Source organism: Monopterus albus, unplaced genomic scaffold (genome assembly GCF_001952655.1).
Source record: "Monopterus albus unplaced genomic scaffold, M_albus_1.0 scaffold190.1, whole genome shotgun sequence".
Taxonomy (NCBI): domain Eukaryota; kingdom Metazoa; phylum Chordata; class Actinopteri; order Synbranchiformes; family Synbranchidae; genus Monopterus; species Monopterus albus.
Genome location: NW_018128070.1, coordinates 412,225 through 434,187, shown reverse-complemented (window position 1 = coordinate 434,187; position 21,963 = coordinate 412,225). Strand labels below are relative to the sequence as shown.

Below are 21,963 nucleotides of genomic sequence, written 5' to 3'. Positions count from 1 at the left end.
CCATATTTAATATGCTTTACTGAAGTCAATGGAGATTAAAATACCACAAAACACTGAGTGTGAGAATGTCATTCATTTAACTGCTCCAAAATGACACTGAATGCTTGTTTGTATTAGCCTGTTATAGGGGGTTTCAACAGGTGGTCTGCAGCTCACTGGTGGTCCGTGAACATATTGCAAGTGTCTGATTCATTCATTTACCACATTTTCCTCTTTGCTTTTTTAAACTTTTGTGTGAAGCACATTGTGATTATTGATCTAGAAAGATGTTATATAAATACACTTACTATTAATTATTGATTGACTTTCAGGATTAAAATAGTGGCCATCCAGTCAGTCTGCCACACAACAGTCCTCAGGTTACTTCTTAGTCACAGTGATGGTCCCTGGGTCACAATCAGCTGGTGTATTATGATGTTTTCACAAAGAAAGATTTAGTTTTTTTTCATTACACAGTTTCATCTCTATTTTGAATAACAGTCACCACCATAAGAACAGACACAGGAGGTACAGTATTATTAGGTCATCATTACCACTGATTATGAAATTCCACTGTACTACCAAGACAACTGACATAAAGCTGAAAATTACAGGGAGATAACATGACATTTTTGATCGTGGAACTTCCAGTGAAGCAGGAATCCACTCAGAATATTCCAATTTCTGTAGCAGCATCTTTTCTATGCAGACAGCAGATGCAACAGGAGAAGCTGAATAGAAAAATGTGGCAAATTGAAATTGTAATACTTTTCTGACTGCCTATATTTCTGAGCTTCTAATTTTATATTTACCATAGGGAGGCTGAAAAACCTACTATGTCAATGCACAGTTGCAATATTTTGCACCAGCCATTCGCTCTAAAATGTAATGTGCCCTTTAGTGCAGGATTGCTTTCTCTGATCTGAAACATTTTGCACAGATTTGTATTTGTTTATTTTTTGCATTTAGAGTGGGGTTATGTTTTACAGATTGTGTTTACTTGCATTCTTCCTGCATCATATTGTCATGAATTGCTTTTACCAGAAGTGCTTACAATCCCTTTCTCACATGGCAGTAGTTAATTACAGCTGAACTGTCATTACTTGACTTGGCCACTTCCTGTAAAGCTCCTTTTATTGCCTCTCATCTTTGTGAAACATTAGTGTGCTTTCAGTGGAGCAATGGTCACCCTGACAGGAGACAAACAATAGGCTACAGTGCATCTTTTTGCTGTGGCTAAATATGGGCTAAAACCGTTACTTTATAGACTTTTCATATTTTTCCTGTGGTTATTTCCAAAGATCTAATTCCAGACTGAGCTGCTGACCTTATTTAAGCCAGTGGTTGAACTTTTCCTCTCCTAATTATAAAAACGCTACAGGGATTGACAGTTTTGCTCTTGCTGTTGCATTCTTAGCATCATAGTACCCTGGTGTCTAAGAGAGAGGAAGGAAGGAGGTACAGAGGAGGAAGCAGAGCTGAAAGAAAGCCAACTGCTTGTACAGTGTGAAGCGAAATGTTAAGTGGAAACGGGCGAGAAGAGGGCGACCGCTTTATTGTGACAGAAGAAAATTCTTTGAAACTATTTCGCACGTCTTGCGAAGAATGACAGGAGAAAATGAACAGTTGGACCGATACTGCCAAAATTTGCGGTGACATTATCTTTGACTTTAAAAGTCTTTTCTTTTTTCCCCCAATCATGCCACGTTTGAGATCACGCCTGTAATGACCACCCTCCTCCCGCAGACGCACAGCTGCTGCTAGACCGCTGCGAGCGGACTGGCTGCAAAGTTGCAGAAGTTGTTTTTCCTTGTTTGCCATTTGTGTTTTCCGATTTCTGCGGCCCAGACTCGTCCAGCCTTCAGTCTGCTGTCCTCCGGCCCGCCCCAGCATGCTGGACTGACGTCTGAGGAATGGCATCGGCTGTGTTTGAAGGGACATCGCTGGTCAACATGTTTGTCCGGGACTGCTGGGTCAACGGGATCCGGAGACTTATTATCAGCCAGCGGGGCGAGGAAGAAGAGTTTTTCGAGATCAGGACTGAGTGGTCTGACAGGAACATTTTATACTTGCATCGGAGTTATTCCGATCTGGGGCGGCTGTTTAAAAGACTGATAGAGTCCTTTCCTGAGGACAGACGAGACCTGTCCCAGTCTCCACTAATAGAAGGTAGGCATGAAAGTAGGATAGTAGAATATGATATGACGAGCAATGACTGTGGAGCATGAGTATCACAAATATAAATAGGCTGTTTGTGACGTCAGTAGGCCTATATTTTTAGGGTAAAATTAATATCAGGGTCGTATCCACAAATCATAGGGCCCGATGCACGGGGCTCTGTGGTACCTCAGCTTTCTCTTCAGCTGCACTTTTTTAAAAATTCTGAAGCATGCACAACAAATTTTTATCAGATCTGGTCTTTGGATTGCCTGTTCTCTCCGACCATATCCACAAAAATTTTCAGTACAGTCAGATAAAAGTTGACAAAAGCTCTCATTTGAGATGCCATAACTTTAATGAATTTGGTTTCTGTTGATCAACTGATAATTAAAATAGTTAACACTAAAATCATTCTCCAATTACTGCATTATAAATATATTAGAGCATGAATCAGGCTGCATATTTCTGTCTGAACCCAACCCGAGCCCGACACAGTTGATTTTTGTACAGGTTTTTCCCCTTTATCATTAAATAACACAGACATTTGAGTGTTCCAGCTGCTAGCCCAAAGTTTGATCTACATGTATGAACCTAGCCTGAACCCAGGTTTTAGGGATAGGTTAGGCTAAACTGCTTCAATACCTGGATTGACATGCTTTTGTTTGGGTAGTTCAATAATTAACCAAATCCGCCCTGGGATGTCACTTTATCAGACTTAGCACATAGCCTAGGCTACAAGTCCAACATGCTGACAGCCTGTTTTAGGTGGAAATTTGCTCTTGATACCTGACTGCCACAACTTTTTAGAATGAGTGGGTTTAGCTGGGCTATTGAGGCAGCTACTTCTGGGGACAGTACAATGCGTCTATTTCTATATGTTACAGAGGTCCTCGGCGTGAGAAGGAAGCACACAGGAAGGACATTATGTTGCTCCTTGTCAGACTACCAGTTACACATTTACATGTCATACCAAAAACCTATCATTTTAAAATTGGTGATTTTTGATTTTTTTTAATCTGAAAACATAGCGTTACATTTCCCTTTGTATGCTGAGAAGATTCTTCTGTTTCTTATATCACATAAATCATTTAAAAACCAATTGCAGCCACAAAGCTAAATACATATTTGTTTTTCTTATGGAAAGTCGATATTTTGAGACATGCTTTTCACTGGTCATTGTGGCAAAATGATTTTTAGGTGCCTCATATAAAATGTCTTCAGATATTTTGAAATATGTTAAGATGTTTGATTCCTTGCTCTTAAAGCTTTGCTAATACTTCATTTTGAGCAAATCCTTAAAAATCCAAGTTAAAATTTAATGAAAAGGTGCTGTGATATATTCTGCTGGTCCTGTCTGGTAAAGTTTTACTCAGTGCTTTGGAAAGGCCTGTGTTTTTCCAAACATACATACTGTATGTAGTGTGAAGTTCTGGCCCTCAGGGTATGGAACTTGCCAGTGGTTTTGGCCAAAGTCCCAGCTTGTTTTGTGTGTATGATCTCCCCACACAGCCTCCTTGGCACTTTCTTTTGGTCTCTGTTGTACTGAGCCTATACAAATGTTTTGGAAACATCCTTTTTGTGGTAATTGGAAAACTTTGCTTCCTGCTCAGGCACAGAATTAGCTGACAGAGTTGTTGACAGCTTTGCCAGTGCAGTGCATTTTGGGAAATGACAATTCAGTTCTCATGACCCACTGTTCACTTCTTGAAAACTTTTTACTTGATTATAGCTAAAAGGTAAATGTGGCTGTGATATCGGTGCTGAACCAGACATCAGCATTACTAAGTGACTCAACCTGGTTTGACAGTTTCACTGATGTATAGCAGCCACATGCTTTAATAACACTCCTCTAATGGCCTTTCCTTAATTCCTATCTCTGTTCAGAATTTGCATTTGTTCTAGTTGCACCTCAGATTGAAAAGATATTTCTGGTCGTTATCAGTTCACTTCACTCGAGTTTCTAGCTCTGCTCATATTTTCCTGCTTCTCTGTTGTGCCTAGGTAACAAGGAAGGCCTACAGAGTTTTGCAGACTTATGTCATGAGGACAGGGGGAGGGGGGTGACTGGGAGAGGAGTGGACTTTCCATATTTAGTCCCTCTGGTCTGCAAAGGCCGCGTAACACAACATTACAGTGTATGTGACAGGAAGTGATTGCTCACATTCCATGTGAGCCACATATCGCAGAGGAGTGTTTGACACAAACTGAAATCACTCCCACTTAGACTCACTCACTATCCCCTTTGTAAGAAATACTCAGTAGTTTACTCTTGGAAGATTATGCACCATCATGTTTCTTAGTAATCACACTGACATCCTCATTGACATGGATGCTTTTCTGCTTGTTGACTGAGGCAAACAGAAGTAGCATGTTGATGAAACTGCAAAGCGTTAGTGGTTAGACGATGTAGTTAAGCTGCTGACACATGCTTCCCGGATCCACAGCACGCAGCTGTGAGGTAGCCATCGCTTGCAGCATCTGATGGCTGTTTTGATCATTTGTTAGAGATTGACTCGTACGCCTGCTGTTGTACTTCTACTGTGTTATTTCAGTTAATACGCTAAATGGCTTGTCACTGAACTAACAGTTGGGTAACTTTAGTGTGTAATTGCAAACAAATATAAGGCAGGCACATACACTAAATGTCATATGGTGTCTATATAATTACTGGTGGAGTTAACCATCTTGTTACATTATGTATACACTTACACCAAAACGGAGATGATCAAGAGTGAAAGTTATTAAAAAACAACCAAAAGCACTTCCTTCTTGTTGGAGTATGAGCCTTATTAAAACCACATTAATTAAGCCAGAAAATGTTTAATAATTACCTATAACAGTGACCACTGTAGCCTGGAACACACTATTTTATAAGAAACTGGAGGAAATACACTTGGGTACCATAGTAGGAAAAAACATGGCTGATTTTTGTGTCACTTTCTGTGAAGATATTTTCCAGAGGACCACCCTGTATTTGTAACAAACATAGCAAATCACAGGTTAGTTGACATTAATGTTCCTCGGGGGAAGTCTCCTGAGACACAGCGTTGTTGTTTTCCTCACTGACACCTGTTTGGTGTTTTGGTGATTGATCGTGTGCGACATTTCAAGGACAGGAGAGTGGAGCACTGCAGTTTTGGTGTCAGGACTGGTTGCATTTTGTGCTGCCCATCTGCAACAGTGCACCTTCACCTTCAGTGCTATTTTCAGAAGTCATCTCCAAATTCACCCAAATTTTTTTAACTCAACTTTTGGTGTTTCAGTTTCATGATGCATTCTTTGAACTGTAGACTTTCTAATAATGCAGCAGAAGGAGCTTTGAGGTTGAGTGTATGGTATATATTGAATCTGCATCCTCTAAATGGAATAACTACCTCGTCAAACTGCTACTACATACGCTGTGTTCACTGCGATTTGCTTGATTAAATCTTGCACAGCCCGCACGAAGCTTTTGCGAAAATACTTCTCTTTTCACCACCGACAGGCCTGTTACAACTTTATACTCTGCACAGCCTGATGGTTTCTGCAGTATGAATAATCAGGAGTGTTGAGGCAATAACATACAAATACTAGAATACTTTTGCCATTATTGGTGTGTGTAGACAGAAAAATCTTAAATGTGATCTCAATCATGATTTTATTGCTCTACAGTTTTATTCATAATTAGTAAATAAATCTGCAGAAAGCTGCACATCCTCACACACAGAAACCACAGTGAACTTCTAATATGTCCACTAATGTATAGACGAGATGCAGCCTCCCCCTGGCAGCGTATATTTGCACTTGCAACCCAGAAGACTTTCCTCTTGGGGAACGCTGCTCCAAACGTTCCAGTCCATCACCAAACTGCCATTGTGTTATGGTGGAGAAAGCTGCTTTTAATAGGGATTAGATGGCTGGTTATTACTGTTTACATGCCCCCTGATCATGTCTCATAATAAATACTGCACTGTGCACTTGTTTGCACAACGCTGACTCTGTACATGGCGGCACATACTGTAATAAACATGACTCATTTCTTTACAAGAGTAAGCTGAGTATGGTTTCAAGTTATCACTAGGTTTTTGTTACCTGACACAGACTTGTAGCTTCTCAAGGGCATTAACAACAAATTATCAAAGTGATCATCAGAATGAGTCATCTCATAAAATACTATGAACTGTCAACAAGATGGTTATTAAGTTTTTAGCTGTGTCCTAGGGGTTTCTCACAACGGCAGGAACACTTCTGCCTTTTTTCATTTTTAGCCTTTTAGCCTTTAGTATTTTTCTCCATTGATATGTTGCTCTGCCTTGTATTACTGCTAACATTTGAATAACTTGTTTTGGTCTTAGGGTGTAATGATGATGTAAATGTTTCACGTATTTCCCAAAAGGTTTGTCACAATCCCTAAAACCTATTTGGTTTGAACTTATCTTAAAGGGGATGGATTAAACAAAAGATGATGATGTGGAGGCAGTTTGAGCTTCAGGCTGAGTCTCACTGGGTTCATGGTGATGATTTAACTCCCCACTCACTCTTCACACCCCCTTGGATATGATGTCATTATAAATGGACGTGACTGCGCCTGTGTACGGTGTTGCCTTAGGCTTTCTTACTCTGTGCTTCCACCACTGTGTGACTGTGTTTTGTCTGTAGCACTGACATCAGACACCAGTGTGGCTACAGCCTTCTTCATTATTCTCTTCCCCACATCTCTTTGCCAACATGGCAGTAAATAATGCTTTCACTACTGGCTCACATAAGCCTTGTGTTGCTAAAGTGCAGATTTTACACTCCTACCACCTCTTCAGTTACACTCCTAGTTTTCTGCAGGATTAAAATGTTATCACTGATATGGTACTAAAGCCTCTCTGCCAACTGTTATTACTTTCCTTTGTCATCATTGCTGGCAGTTTAATAGTATGTTTTTGTTCTAAAGACAGTTATAAGTAGTCTATATTGTCCTCCTCCTACTTGGGATAAATATCAGGGGGCATTGTTAATAAAAAGGCTAATTTCTCTCACATGTGTCTTTTTCAAGAACTAAATTAAGAACTGTGTGGGTTTTTGTGTCTTGACCTATGGAAAGATTACAGTACGATGGCAGCTGCCCTTTTTTAAACATCACAGTACGGAAATAGTCGCACTTCAAGTTTTGATTGTGGGAATGTTTTCTGTACATCAGACTCTGTTACTGAATGGCTAAATATTTTTTCATAGTTAATGGATGTTTTCTATTGGATTCCAATATGTTTTGAGGCATTGGAGGTGGATAAAAGATTTAAAAACTCTTCATTATAATGCAATCTAAAAACATTAGATCTTTAGTAGGGTCCACAGTTATGTTGGCAGCTCTATAAGGCTAACATGCTCACAATGACATTGCTTAGAAGGTATAATATTTACCATGTTCACCATCTTAGTTTAGTGTTTTAGGATGCTAAAATCTAATGCATCACTAAAATTTACCATCTAGAGTAGAATCTCTCTGACCTTTTAACAATAAAACACACAAAGATAGGACTTAACTGGCGACCAGTTGTAAGGAATTTCATTAAGCATACAGTATGTGTCTAAATAATCTGGTAAACTTTACATTTTCAACAACATTTCTGAAACCCATTATATAACAACCAGTGTCTTCAGGTGTCAGTACTTCATATATGTGCTTGTTTCAGGGCTGGTAAAAATCAAAGAAGCAAACGACATTGAGCAGAAGCTGAACGAGGTGGAAAGACTACTGAAGAATGCCATCAACATGCCATGCAAAGTAGGTCACTCAGTTACCTATAAAACAGCTACATTCAATACCATTTCATTACCATGCCACGTAAGAAGACTTTACTTACAACCTCCTGCTGCAGTACTCCAGGTCAGAGGTGATGTTGACATTCTTTGAGAGGTCACCGCTGGATCAGGTGCTGAGGAATGACAAAGTCCACAGAATCCAGCCATGCTTTCAGAGTCCAGTCAAGATATCAGGTACATGTCTAATCAAATGTTGTGCAACAAAAAGATAGATCTATGATTGATGTCCCTAATGTCATGGTGACTCAGTGGGTGACAGTTTATTGCACTCTGTACCTTTCAGAAATTATGCGGTCGAATGGATTCTGTCTGGCCAATACAGAAACCATTGTATTTGATCACAATATCCTGGAGGAAAAAGAGAGACCTTCATCCACCGACTCTGCAGAACATACGTGTGTATTAAGGCCACTCTGAAATATGTCCTGTATTAACGTCTAACATACCCCCCTTTCCTTAAATTACTCTTTAAGATCAATTCCAGAAACATCACAAAATACCATGAGTGAGTCAATGAAACTGCAAGCTAGTTGAAATTTAACGCATTCCTTGCTTGTTTTCCCACATGTGTACAGTAAGGATTTCCATGTTTGCTCTTGAGTGTACAGTAAGTGTTTTGATAAGTGAAGGAGAATGTGAACCATACCTCTACCTCCCTGCATACACCACAGGAAGTGTGTTTGTGCACCTCTTCCTTCCCTGGGTGTGTGTAGGAAGCAAAAGAGGAACACATTCCTCCTGGTATTTCACACAAAACAAGACTTTATGTCACTCCTGAATAGCTAAAAGTTTTTACTACTGCAATGCTCTGACCTTGTACTGGAAAATAAAATATCTGTGGGTTTATGAAGTCCATTAACACAAGACCTTAAATCAAAGGCAAACTATGGTATGTATGTCCTGTTTTTGGAGTAATGTGTCTTTCATTTTATTGACAGATATGATGATGATACAGAGGTTTTGCCAGTGGAGGCCGATGTGTGTGGTGAGGAGACAGAAGCATATGTCACCAACCTTTCCTACTATCACCTGGTCCCATTTGAGACTGACATCCTGGAATGAGGAAGATTTTTGATATCGATGGACATCTGATGTTATCACTAAGGAATATGTTCTCTTTAGAGGAACCGGGCAAAGCAGTGTAGTATTCTCAAAGGTCGCTTAAAATTCCTGTAGCCATTTTGGAGTCGGACAGGTGTACCATATGCACCACAGTACAGAAAGGATGCAACAGCAGCACCACTTTATATGACATCACCAGTGTGCCTCACCCAGACCCTTACACAAGTCTACCAAAAGCTAAATAATGCACCTATCAAAAATTTAAATGAGCTAGATAAGTTGTCCAACTGACTGCACAGGGCTGTCAGGCGATGTAACACATCCTGTGGCAGCCTCGTTGGATGGTCAGAGTCCTCAGCAATGTTTCGAAAGATGCTGCATGGCCACTTTAATACATGAAGTTTAATGCATCACTATCTGTGGTTTGGAGTGTGCCTGCAACCAGAGCGGCAAAGACTCCACATTGACTATTAGAAAAAGCAAAATCAACTTTATTGAACTGTTAAATATAACTTCCTTTTGGATGAGCTGTTTTATATTTAGCGTTAACTGTGTGTAGACGTACCCTCCAGTGGACCTCCATGATGACATTGGTCGGGTATGCTAGGAGATTTATGATGCATTTGCAAAACCTATTGTTTTCTTCTTTAAATTGCTCCGTTAAGTGTTATCCACAGCATTACCACTCTGGTGTTTTATTCCTGTGGGAATATAGGAAGCTGTCATAAAACTTTGCATGTAATCTTTTTTATGGTGCAGTTTTCACCAGCATTTAGACAGTTTCTGTGTGTGTGTGTGTGTGTGTGTGTGTGTGTGTGTGTATACACTAAGCTTAAAACTACAATTTGGTTGCTCTGCAGTAGGATCTTTGTCAGGAGTACTAAGGTGAAACTAGATGTGAAACTAGGCATTGGTTCTCAGTGTCAGCTACCTCTGAGCTTAATGATTTAAAACAATAGGAGTTTAAACCTCTAGATTTGGCATAAATGAAATTGATTCTGTTAAACTTTGAAAAACCATGAGAGGTTTAAGGTATGAATACACTTTTCACAGTACAAAATGGGATTCTGTTTCACTTGGTTCTTACTTTCAAATTAACAAAAAAGTAATCGGTCCAAAGTGAGAACTTAAAGCTGCCTTTTTGGATGTAGGTGAGATTTTTAAATGAGGTTTTGTCAGAATAATAAATTTGAATGTAATTATAGCTTGTACTGTTGTTTATGTTACAAACAAATATTTTTATATATCAGACAAGAAATTACCATCTAATCTAAATGGGGCAAAGGAAGCTTTGTGTTAAGGGTCAGTTGAGGTCATCTGTTCTGTGAGATGACGTGAGTGGGTGCAGTCAGACAGCTGACTACAGTCTCGGTGAATGTGGGAGTCCACAGCTTGGCTTGCAAAAGGGGAACAAATCCTCTTTTTACTGAAAGAAGACAAACAGCCTTGGTGTACTAAAGACTTTCTAAAGGAAAAGCTGTGTGAAATAAGCCAACCCTTGCTTGAAATTCATGCTTTCTGTATGTTTTATAGGTCGTCACGACAAAAAGAGGGTACATTTATTTCTGAAACTGAAACTGGGGAACTCAGTGGGGTGTTGCATTTGTTTTGAATGCACCTGAAAGGCAAACATGCTTGTGGAGGGTTAACAGTAAGGAAGTCCACCTGTAGTCTTTGTTTTGACAGTTTTGTCAATGCAGAAATTATTGCTGCCTTGCATTGTAGGCTAACAGCTTGTGTCAAGTTTTCTGCCCTTCTAAATACAAAGGCATTCAGCCCTCACAAACTTGGCACAGAAGATTTCAATAGGACGGTCCTCTGTGTGAGTCTATTCAGTAACACAGTCACGAACGCTAATCACCCATGAGAAAGTACAACTCTTTCTCAAGGCGTGAAACTATTTCATGTTTTGTTTTTGTTTTTTTTTGTTGTTGTTTTTTTTGTCTTTCTCCAAGTCGTGGATTATGTTGTGGAATCCTGCGTACATAAAGGAATTAATTAATATGTTTAAGTAACAATAAAAAGGAAATTTTAATTTCATAGCAAGGTCATATTTTCTCAGCAAAGAACTATCTGATGTTTCCTGTATTACTTCTTATTTAAAGATTAAAGAATGTTAACACCCTTCTGTCGTGGGCAGATGTGGGCGGGAGTCAAAATGTGGTGCTTATCACTATTAATGAATGAAAAACGATGAATAATTGCCTTAAATACAACTAGCATTTTTCTGGTGCTTTCTAATTGATAGTGGCCAAATTATTTCAAATTAAAATTGGTCAAATTTTATATCATGCATGCGCTGGACCATTGTCCAGCAGCAATGTCCCTGGTCAGGAGTAAATAAGGAGCACAGCCAATGTCATTATTACACAGAATGAACAGCTGGATTCTTAATAATGTGTGGCTTATTACTTCATAGAGCTAGGGGTTCGGTTTACTTTTGTACATTTCTAATGCTCCACCCCTCTCTGAGTCTGTGCTCTAGCCTGGCCACCCCTGCCTAAGTTTTTTAGATCCGCACTTGCCTTCTGTCTGTCCTTTGTAAGCTTATGCAGTCAGTGCATTATAAATATTTGGCCACAGTTTCCATGAAGTTATGACTAAAATGGTACTGAGCTCATGTAGTGCCATGATGATGCCAGTACTCCAGTTTCACTGAGGCTTTGAAATGAATCATCATGACCATCAGCCAGTGAGAGGAGGAGAAAACTACATGATGTGAAGATATTACAGTATAGATATTATTTATTTTATATGTAAACTCCATCCACACTCTGTCAAGCTAACATTTTATGCCTTGTAACGCTTTGCATGTTTCTCTGCTCATGTGTAATGTGAGATGTTTTTGGTGTGTAAGTGTGTCAAAAGGATTGAATGAAGATAATTATAAACCCTGAAAATGAAATGTATGTGGTGGAATGTTTGATAACCTTTAAGCTACTCAGACAGTGTTAGATACAAATTATGATTGTCAAAGCCACTCAAAAGAAATAAATATGTTTTCAATAAAATAAATGTTCTTGTTGAGTTTTTTGTGTGAAAAGGATTATGTAAATATGCATACTAGTAAGAACATATAGGGCCATTCAGCAGAAGTTGCAGAACATCACATAAGTACAATGGATCGAATAAAGGTATTTGCAGAGTATTTATTTCATTTCACTGTGAAATATTGTAATTTAAAATATATACATTTTAACAGACAGCTAGTTAATTTGCAAATTCATCTTTTAAACACAAAATCATCTAATCAGGTAACAATGTACTGTAAGTGAAGACAAAGGTGTGGGTGGACCATGACTTGAAAAATAGATTTCAACACAGGGGCACTCCAAATAACAGAACCACAAAGATCAGTATTAAGTATTCAGTGCTTTGCTGGTACATATCACCATTTTATCAAAGAAAGACAGAAGCAAATCAAAAAATTTGGAAGAAAAGACAAAACATCAAGCTGGGAGCCTCGATAATTTAAATGATTAGGCTGGCATAAGGGTCATTCTCCCTACATAATGAACTACTTTTTAACGCTTTAACTACATTTTAAATGCATTTCTTTACTTGTAATAAAGTATTTTTATGGTACGCCTCCCTTTACTCAGGTAAAGGATGTTAATTTGCTCCATCTCTGGTCAACAGACGGAGAAGAGTTTGGCGTGTTGCCCATTGTCATTATGCTAGAGCGCCACCTTGTGGTGTTTTCCATAGCGACAGTCCTCCCAGTTAAATATAGTGCATTATTTTTATATATGAATAAACATCTAGAAATATAAAACATAGGCCTGCTAAGTGCTAACATATTTAGCACATAATTTCTTATTTGGCTGTCGAGTAACGTTCAAAGAAAATGCAGTAGTTATAAAAAAAAAATAATAGGCATAACAATAGAAATATGCAGCTGTGTTGTAAAACAGCTGGCCTACCATTTCAACCACAGGAACAACACACTGTGTGCTTGAGTTGGTGCAAAAAAAAAACAACAACTATCAAATCAAAGTAATAAAATAAAACAGCTGATCAAACTTGAAATCAAAAACTCTAATTTGATATACTAAAAAGAACCTCTCACAGATGTCACATCGGCGCAGCTGTGGCGGTACCTGAAGAGGCAGAGTGGTCGTTCCCTAACCGGAAGGCTGCCAGTTCGAATCCCATTCTCCACATGTCCTTTAGTGGGACACTAAGTTGACCCCGATGGCCAAATTAGATACCTTGCAGCGACACTGTAGATAAAAATTGGCTGTTATATTGCTCATGAAACCTAGATAATATTGGAGTAATTCTTTATTGAAAAATAATTTATCTGGTTCATCAGTCAATGTTTAAACCAGTTCATTTTTAATGTATAATTAACTTCTTGAAGCAACAGTGCCATCAAACAACCTTCTGAGTTCCTATTACAACGAATGGCTATTAAATCTTTCCAAATAAAATGTTAAATAAATATGCAGCTGGTGGTGCTTTTTTTCAGCTCGTGGTGCTTGTAACCTCCAGGAGCATTCGTATCGGCGCGCATGCGCAAAAGGACCCGATGTAGCAGCTGCATTTCCTGGTTTCTATTTCCACTCGAAGCGATGGCAGAAGTGAAGGCTTGCTTGATTTTTGTAGGTATGTCATTTTTGTTTTCTGTACAGTTTAACGCTAGGCTACACATGTGATCACAGCATCTGTTAAAATTGCCCTTAACGATGTGGCCGTTGAAAGTGTGGAACAAAGAGATGTTCAGTTAGCTGGGAGTACAGCTTTAGCTGGTGATGCTTCAGTCATTAGGTTTTACGCTGGAGAAGACACACTGGAAAGTGCGTTTTCATATTAAGATAAACACCCACTTTGTCTGATTTCTTGTCTCTTTTAATATCACAGTTATAGCGGCTTGTCTAAGTTCAGCGGTGCTTGCTTTGGTTGAAGATCTAGATGACACGTAAGTGATGCACTCCTGACTGATCTGCTTCACTGTTTCAGCTTCCTGCCTCTGACACATTATAACTTGACCATGTTATGCAGTTTCCGTGTGTGCAACCACACTTTCTCTGTGCAAGTCAGAGTTTAGCTGAGGCAAGCATCCGAAAGCACATGCTAGTTTGGCTTTTCCCCAACTTGTATGCTGCAAATGTTGTGTGCTACAATGCAAGCAATGTGTTTAGGGTAGTGCCACAGTAGTGGAAGAAGTGTTCACACAGTTTAACTAAGTAAAAGTAGCATCATTATTGTGTGGACGTATTCTTTCACAAATTGAGGCAATCAAAAAGGTACTTTTGTGCAGAAGAATTTTCAGCAACATGTAAGAGTAGGCTAGGCTCCTTCTTTTGTTAGTTGATCATACATTTAACTTGCAAAGTTCAGACAAATGTTGTACAAATAGACAACTGGTATTGCTGATTCCTCTAAAATATAATAGAGTAAATATACAAAGTACTTCAGAATTGTACTAAAGTTCTGTGCTTGAGTAAATGTACTTATTTAGTTTCTACCACTGAAAATGGATGGGGGTATTCATGATTTCATCCCAGAATCAGAAGTTGTATAGCATTTTTAATTGTCTGTTGTGGAAATTGATTATGTTTTTTGTGCATTTTTGTTTGTAGGAACCTCTCTTTTTGTATTTGGGGGCTTTTTACAGCTTACAAATTTTAATTATATGATCACTGAACCAGTTTATTCTCCCACAACCCACCTGAAATAATGTATGCGCAGTGTTTACACAACAAAGTTGCTCTCACTTTTGTTTGCTAAAGAAGAAAGGTTTTCTGTGCTTAAAATATTTCAGAAGGAATAGATTTAATCAAGATTTAAAATACCTATTGGCTGAATTATTAAAATTGTTGTCGTTCCTTACAGATTTAAAGACACCAGAGTGAATGACATCTGGCTGGTTGATGTAAGTCTGACATTACTTGCACACATACCAGGCTGGGTGGGATGTAGGTGGGCTAGTGGACATGTGCATGCTGTCCTCTGTGATTTGTGAATGAGAAGTCATGCATGCCGGACAAAGCCGGATGGCTCGCAGCGGGTCATATCAGAGTTTCTTTGTGTCTGTATAAGCACGTCTAGCTCTAGCACCCAAAGCTGCTTTCACTGCTGCTGTAGTTTGCATTATACAGGAGGGAGTTCATACACTGGGGAGTTTACAGTGCAGAGATTCATACTGTTTAACAGGTTTTATAGACTATAACTATTTCAGATACACAAATTTTTGTGCTCATTTTATAAAAATTGCAACACAACATGGGACAGTAACAGGTTAGGACACAGACAAATAGAAACGAGATGTTTACAAAAGAACATAAAGGTGTATGTGATGTGGGTGTACTCTACTCAGTTTGCAAAGAAGAATATATAAGTTAAATGAGGAAAGAGGTAGAAACTAAATATCATAAAAGATAAATAAATAAATGGCAGGCAGTGAGCTATGAGTAGGTGCGGAGAACAGGAATAAATGAATAAATAAGTAATAAGTCCAGGCTGCCTCAAGCCACCGGCACTGGAACAAAACAAATCAGCGCCAACAGGAGAGAGCTGACCCAGTGCGTGATCCTCCCCTAAGCAGCCTCCGGAGGGTTTAATAGGGGGTTAGCACCCGAGTCATGCCATGTTTAGTTGAGAGAAGGGAGACGGTGGCCCGGTCTTTCTCATGAGACTGTCCTCCTGTAAAAAACAACTCAATAGGCCATTTGTACCAGCAGGTTATTACCACAAACACTTGTTTATTATGGTTTAGTGACCTCTAGTGAGTGTAGTAAGTATGATATGAGCAAAGCAGCAAGTTAGGTGATGTAATATATAGAGACAGAAAGTCGTTACATTTAGTAGTATCGCATTTGTTTGGTGTGCTTTTATACTCCTAGTATCAACAAAATTTAGCATGTTATGGTACAGAGATATGTGTGTGATCAAAACCTTCAGTTTGTAAAGAATACAGAACATGTAGTTATGTGGTTAGTTACTATATAAATAATGTTATAGTTTGCAGGTTGATATGATCTAAAGATTGCTTTCTTCTTCCTGTTGTTATCAGTTCTATGCACCGTGGTGTGGTTACTGTAAAAAATTAGAGCCAATATGGCAGGAGGTGGGAGCTGAGCTGAAGAAGTCTGGGTCACCGGTCCGTGTAGGAAAGATGGATGCCACTGCTTATTCTGGTGAGTAAATGAGGAAGCAGTTTAATGTCTTCATTTGGAGCTAGTGTGATTACTCAGTCTAACTGACAGGATTGTACAACAATATCACGATGTTCTGGATGTAAATTAAGCTGGTTGTGCCTTAGGAGTTATTCATAGACACATAGAGTGGCATCAGAAAGTATGTTTGTTAAAAATTAAAAACTGTAATTTGCAGAAGTACTCAGACCTTTTGCTTCAGCGCTCCACATTGTGGTCCGATGGATCCTGTTTACTTTAATTCCTGACGTGTCTAGAACCGGATTATGCCAAACTGCGTAACTGGGCAAGAAGGGGCTTGGTCAAATCTTTACAAGTCCTCTGCAGACATGGGGGAACCTGCCAGAAATAAGACCATCACAGCAGCTCCCCATCAGTCAGGCCTTTCTGGTAGAGTATCAAGACAGATGCCAGGTTTGACAAACAGTGTTTAAAGCACTCTGAAAACAGGAAAAAGATTCTCTGGTGTGATCAGACCAGTGTTTGACTTTTAATAAATGTCCAAAAACTCCTAAAATATGGTTTCACTTTGTTGTGATGGGTCATTGAGTGTAGACTGATAGACAAAAATGTCATATTGATCTAAATGAGCATGTGAAGGGTTCTGACTATATCATTTAATACACTGATTGACAGACTGACATCTTATTTAATTTCCACAGGTTTTTAATAAAGGATTTGTTTGTGAAATAGGATCATTTGATTCTAGTGGAGCGTTAGAAAGATACCACTCTTTAAATCGGTCCATTACATATAAAGTGACAGGTAGCAGCCGGCTGTCTTAGCTTAGCCTGGCAGCTAGTCCCACTCTGTTCACATGTAACAAGCAAGGCTAGCAGTTTCCCCCTGAAGGTGACAACAAAATACTTAAACCCTTTGAGGGGAAACGTGCTTCTCAAGGCCTGTTTTTTGGGGTGGATCTTATATTTGTTTGCTTTGTTTCAGGAATGGCATCAGAGTTCGGTGTTCGTGGTTACCCTACAATAAAACTGTGAGTGTTTCCCTTAAGCTTTGTACAGTAGATCTCTGTCAGCATAACCTGTCTTTAATAATTAAAAGTGTTAGTGTGACTGTTCTTCTGCCATCCACTTCACCTCGTGGACTTTTGTAGCAACTGCACCATCTTTGTGAAGCTTCTAGTGTTCAGTAGTTAAACCAAAGAGGGTTTGATCCGACCCTCTCTCTACTTCTGAAGCTGTAAATTGATTTGATTTTTGTGTTGCACTATGTGATACCATCCCCTCTTCGCCTCCTGTATCTCAGGTATCTTTACTCAAGTTTGTATTGTGTTATTATCAGGATCCTTTTCCCTCTGAGGTTGGACCTGTTGTGGTCCCCTCAGGAGAGAATAAGGTGTTGTTGCTGCTTCCTTAATGCATAGCTAAGTGATGAACTCTGTTCACACCTTTGGACATTTTATTATATTAATCACTCTTGGATGCACTCTTGAGTCAAACTGTTTAAGATTGGCGTTAGCCATTTAAATTTACCTTTGTTTTTATGTTATATTTTACTTTTCTCAGATATGTCCCCAAACCTCTTCAGTACGTATTATAATCTACTGATCAAAAAATGTCGTCTGCAGGATTTATATTTCCAACTGCAAACTGTTTCAACCAGTATTCCTCATACAACTTGACAACAAGTTTTTATTCTTTTTCAAGTTACATTTTTTTATACAAACTTATTGGTAGGTAGCCAAAAGCTGCTCACAGCTCATGTTGACTTGAGATAAACGATCACAGTTTCCTCCATATGTCTGAAGCAGAATCATTTATCTTCATGCTGCCAGAATGGGCTCCTCATTTAGTTTCATCAAGCTCATTTGGGAAACTGCTCCAGGATCATGGCAGGGTTCATAACATTAAACCAAGCAAGTGATGAAACAGCCATCGAAGAGCACAAGATATGTCCCTCAGTGACAGAAGGGGACTTGATTTAGAGGTCTGTTTCCCCCTAAGGTCATTAAACCTTGCAGGCTGATGCAACCTAGGAGCTTGACTCGAGTGGTTTCCTTGGCTGGGACTCAATTGCACAAAGTCATTAGTTTTTTCCATTGGAGGTGCAGTGATTTAGATTACATTGACCTTTGAGGTGATGCAACCTTTCCTGATAGATTTGCTGTTTTAAATTCGATTATGGTTGATTATGTTTGAGTATATACCTGTTAATGCAAATATCTGTTCAGTCAAACCTGTAGCAGCAGCTCATTGCATAAAAGCTTGTAAATATGGTCGAGAGTAGTTGTTCAGACCAGATATCAGGAGAAATGAGATCTGACTTTAGACTGATTTGTTGGTATTAGATGAGGAGATTCTGCTGAACTCCTGGGATTTTTCACCACTATAGTTTTTAGATTTTACAGAGAGAGACAAGTGAGCCAGAGACTTTATGGATTTTATTTAAACAGGTAGTCTGTACTATCTTTTTCAAGAGAGACCTTGTACAAGACTAAACATGTACAGATGGAAAATTCGCACACACAAGTTACAAAGGTTTAACACTAAGAAAAACAATTACAAGTGGAAACGTGAATATTTGAGTCCAGTCTTTTGAAATCCTGAAGTGAAAGGATAGATTTCAATTTAAGATCATTTGTACCTGAAACCAGATCTCCCCAGCTTAGTCGGAACACGTGGTGCAGCTGATGATCTGACATTGTCTGACATTCAGGCTGTTTTGGGACTATGTCGAGGTCCTGGCCAGTATTAAGAAAAGTGTAGCTCAGAAAGTAGCAACTGTGTGCAGAGAGCTGATCAAAACTGCGAAGGTTCTCGTTTGAGAAAGAAATGATCAAAACTGTTATCAACTCGACAGCACTCGAAGAGCTAGTCCTCCCTCCGCTGAGGCAGCTCAGTTTCCTCATAATGCCATTCCACCTAAAAGCAATATTCCCATGGTAGTTTGACCCTCATAATATGATTCCTCCTCTAGCATTTGGAATCACATTGATATCATTATTAGTTTGAAAATTATTCAAGAAAAATGATATTTCAGTAATGGCGGCTTTCTTCAGGGTCTAGCTCAGTACTTTTTTTTAAGATATGTCAGCTCTGTTGATGTTGATCTAGTTACAGCTAGAATTTGATCTTAGTTGCAAGTCTGTAGCATCGGTTCTTGTCTCACAGTAGTAAGTTTTCACTGAGCCCTGTATATTTGAACATTCGGGATCAGTAGATCTGGAATACGACTTGGATCTAGATCAGACTTTGGTGTGTGTTGTTTTGCTGTTTTTATCCAAGATTCATAGGCATTGTGTGTGGAAGCATAAATATTGAAATTGGGCCCATCTCACAGCAGTGAAGAAACCTTTAAAAAATTCCTAGAACTGGATATTGATCTGGATCAGCACCAACATCTAATGGATTGTTCCATTAGAGCGTTGGCCATACCCTGCCTCTCCAAAACTGTCATTAAAATCCATTCATTCATTTTTCAGTTATACTGTGAACAGACAAACCAACAAGTACCAGTAAAAGCATTATTATTGTTATTAATGATAATAATAAAAATAATCAGAGTTTATTTTGAGCTTTGCCTGTCCTGCAATATTCTTTTTTTTTTTTTAGCTTTTCAGGAAAGCCACGATTGTGGGTGCACAATACACTGTCAGACAATTGATTTCCATTTTATTTTATTTCACGTAATGGGTTCAGTCACTGACATTAGAACAGTGAATGGTGCTGAATGTTTTTTTTCAGTGAAATTATCTGCTTGTCACTCATGGTGTGTTTACATCCTTTCTTCTCAGATTAAAGGGTGATCTGGCCTATAATTACAAGGGACCAAGGACAAAAGATGATATTCTAGAGTTTGCAAACAGAGTGTCAGGGTAAGTCACAGTCTTCAATTACCGCTTCACAAGGAAATGTCATGAAACTCATGAATGAGTGGAATCTCCCTTATAATCATAGGAACATGTGATTTTAGAAACATCCAGGCAAGCTTATCAATGCAGTGCAGTTCATAGCTGAATAGATTTCTGGCTCTGATGCTCCAGTTTAAGCCACCGTATCAACTGAGCCTTTTGGGAAATCAAGCTAGATCCATGACAGAGGACTTGATCAAAAGCTTGGCAGTTTAAAGCTGCAAGTTGTTAAATCCCCACAAGGTGGTGCCACCACCACACCGATCAGAACACCACTGTAGGACGTTATGCATTAGTAATTACATTAGTGTGTAATTTTTGTGCTGTTTTCATTTGAATACTCATTAAAATGAATTGATTTTATCCCTCCAGACCATCCGTCCGGGCTCTTCCCAGCAGGCAGATGTTTGAGCACATGTTGAAACGACATGATGTGCTTTTTGTGTATGTCGGCGGGGTGTCGCCCCTCAAAGTAAGGACGATTTATGCTCCCCAGACGTGAATCAAGATTGCTGTTTTATTTTAAGCAGACATAATGCTAAAACTGTGCCTAAAAAAAATAGAAGCGCTGCTCTGCTGCTGCTCTAACATATTTTAACCAAGAATAGGTTGTGTGTAATACCTTGTACTGACATAGCCTTTACAGCTATTAAACAGTGATTAATTGAAAGCTATTGTGTAAATGCTGAAAGACCCTTTTTGCCATTGCAGGAGAAATACAACAACGTAGCCTCTGAGCTCATTGTCTATACTTATTTCTTCTCGGCTTCAGAGGAAGTCTTGCCAGAGGTAACATTTTGAATTAGTATCTTTTTTATTACATAATGAATTTCAGAGACATATTGAATTTGTGCAGAGTTTCATTTTTTTGCCTTAATATGCTGATATTCTGAGCATTGTGCATCCAGTGCCTATTCTAGCTAGTTTTCTACATTGAAGTACTAAATAAAATAATTGTATTCTTTAAGCATGGATATAGTTATAGACCTGCATAAACAGACCAGACCTGGATGCTATCTTAGCAATATGCAAAAAGGTGCTTAAGATTCACAGTGTGCTGCAGTGCCCTGCTGCCAACAGTCTCATATTTTCCAGGTGCTCAGACAATCAGAAAATAAAGATGATTTACAGGGGTTGGGTTTTAAATGAGGTATTCTTTGTGTTTCACCAGTCACTAACTTTGCCAGAGCTTCCTGCAGTTGTAGTCTTTAAGGACGGAGCCTACTATGCCTATGATGGTGAGTATCCTGTTAAACTGTCTTCATCCACTGTTGTCTCTCAGGGCAGTTTTCTTTCATTAGTCCAGCATAAAGGGGACCAGGGAGATGTCGTGACATCTCCCGTTTTTTTCTGTCTGTCCTCTCCTCTTGTATAATTATATAACCATATCTGTTTTCTTCTGGTTCTGTCCTTTCTGCTGTTCTTTCATGTTCCTCACCACACTTGAGTTATGATGTGCCTAACCCAGGGTCACAGTATAAAGCACCCAGGGTTCTGCCCATTATTGTGTGTGTGGTGAGGCCAGGGATGTTGTGGTGGTTTGCTTTTGGGCGGACACAAATAGCAGGCCAGGGTGGATGGACCAAGCCCGCGTGGGTGTGAGACCACAGTTAAGGCCAAAGAAACCAGCAGAGATAGTACTGTATAAACAGACAAAGCCAGGAATTGAATCCCCGAAGCAGCTGTAGAGTCTCAGCAAAGAATCATATTTGACATCAGAGGTTTAAAGGACCTGCTTTTTTTCTGTTGCCAAATTTGAACCACCTCACCGTAACAATGTGAGTTCACCATGTTGCTCCACGATTTCTTGTATTTTGGTGCCATTGCGGGCCTGAGCCGGGAGGCAAAAGTGGAAGCAAATGGCATCGAGACACAATGACAACACAAACGGGCCCCAATAGTGGCTATTGGGGGGGGTTGGCGCACGGGGTGGCACCCCAAGAA

General features: G+C 39.2%; 2 protein-coding genes across 2 annotated transcripts in view; both read left to right on the top strand.

Moving 5' to 3' along the window:
- The first annotated feature begins 1,420 nt into the window (after positions 1-1,420).
- Positions 1,421-11,966, top strand: pxdc1b (PX domain containing 1b). Its single transcript, XM_020617463.1, has 5 exons — positions 1,421-2,148; positions 7,800-7,891; positions 7,986-8,103; positions 8,213-8,324; positions 8,868-11,966. Exons 1-5 carry the CDS (start codon positions 1,893-1,895, stop codon positions 8,989-8,991), a joined length of 702 nt encoding a protein of 233 aa, XP_020473119.1. The 5' UTR covers positions 1,421-1,892; the 3' UTR covers positions 8,992-11,966.
- A 1,509-nt stretch (positions 11,967-13,475) lies between these two features.
- tmx3b (thioredoxin related transmembrane protein 3b) overlaps positions 13,476-21,963 on the top strand; it is a 34,483-nt gene continuing 25,995 nt past the window's right edge. The window contains exons 1-9 of the mRNA XM_020617508.1: positions 13,476-13,599; positions 13,855-13,912; positions 14,830-14,869; positions 16,010-16,133; positions 17,097-17,142; positions 19,903-19,983; positions 20,392-20,491; positions 20,731-20,808; positions 21,191-21,257. Of these exons, the coding sequence (XP_020473164.1) occupies positions 13,506-13,599; positions 13,855-13,912; positions 14,830-14,869; positions 16,010-16,133; positions 17,097-17,142; positions 19,903-19,983; positions 20,392-20,491; positions 20,731-20,808; positions 21,191-21,257 (688 nt within the window). The 5' untranslated portion in view covers positions 13,476-13,505. The remainder of the gene's footprint in view (positions 13,600-13,854; positions 13,913-14,829; positions 14,870-16,009; positions 16,134-17,096; positions 17,143-19,902; positions 19,984-20,391; positions 20,492-20,730; positions 20,809-21,190; positions 21,258-21,963) is intronic.

Bases quoted from the DNA above. Each gene is read 5' to 3' on its own strand.
- pxdc1b (XM_020617463.1), top strand. From the start codon at position 1,893: ATGGCATCGGCTGTGTTTGAAGGGACATCGCTGGTCAACATGTTTGTC. The intron at 7,892-7,985 runs GTAGGTCACTCA...CTCCTGCTGCAG, and splicing joins CCATCAACATGCCATGCAAA to TACTCCAGGTCAGAGGTGAT. The intron at 8,104-8,212 runs GTACATGTCTAA...TGTACCTTTCAG, and splicing joins GAGTCCAGTCAAGATATCAG to AAATTATGCGGTCGAATGGA.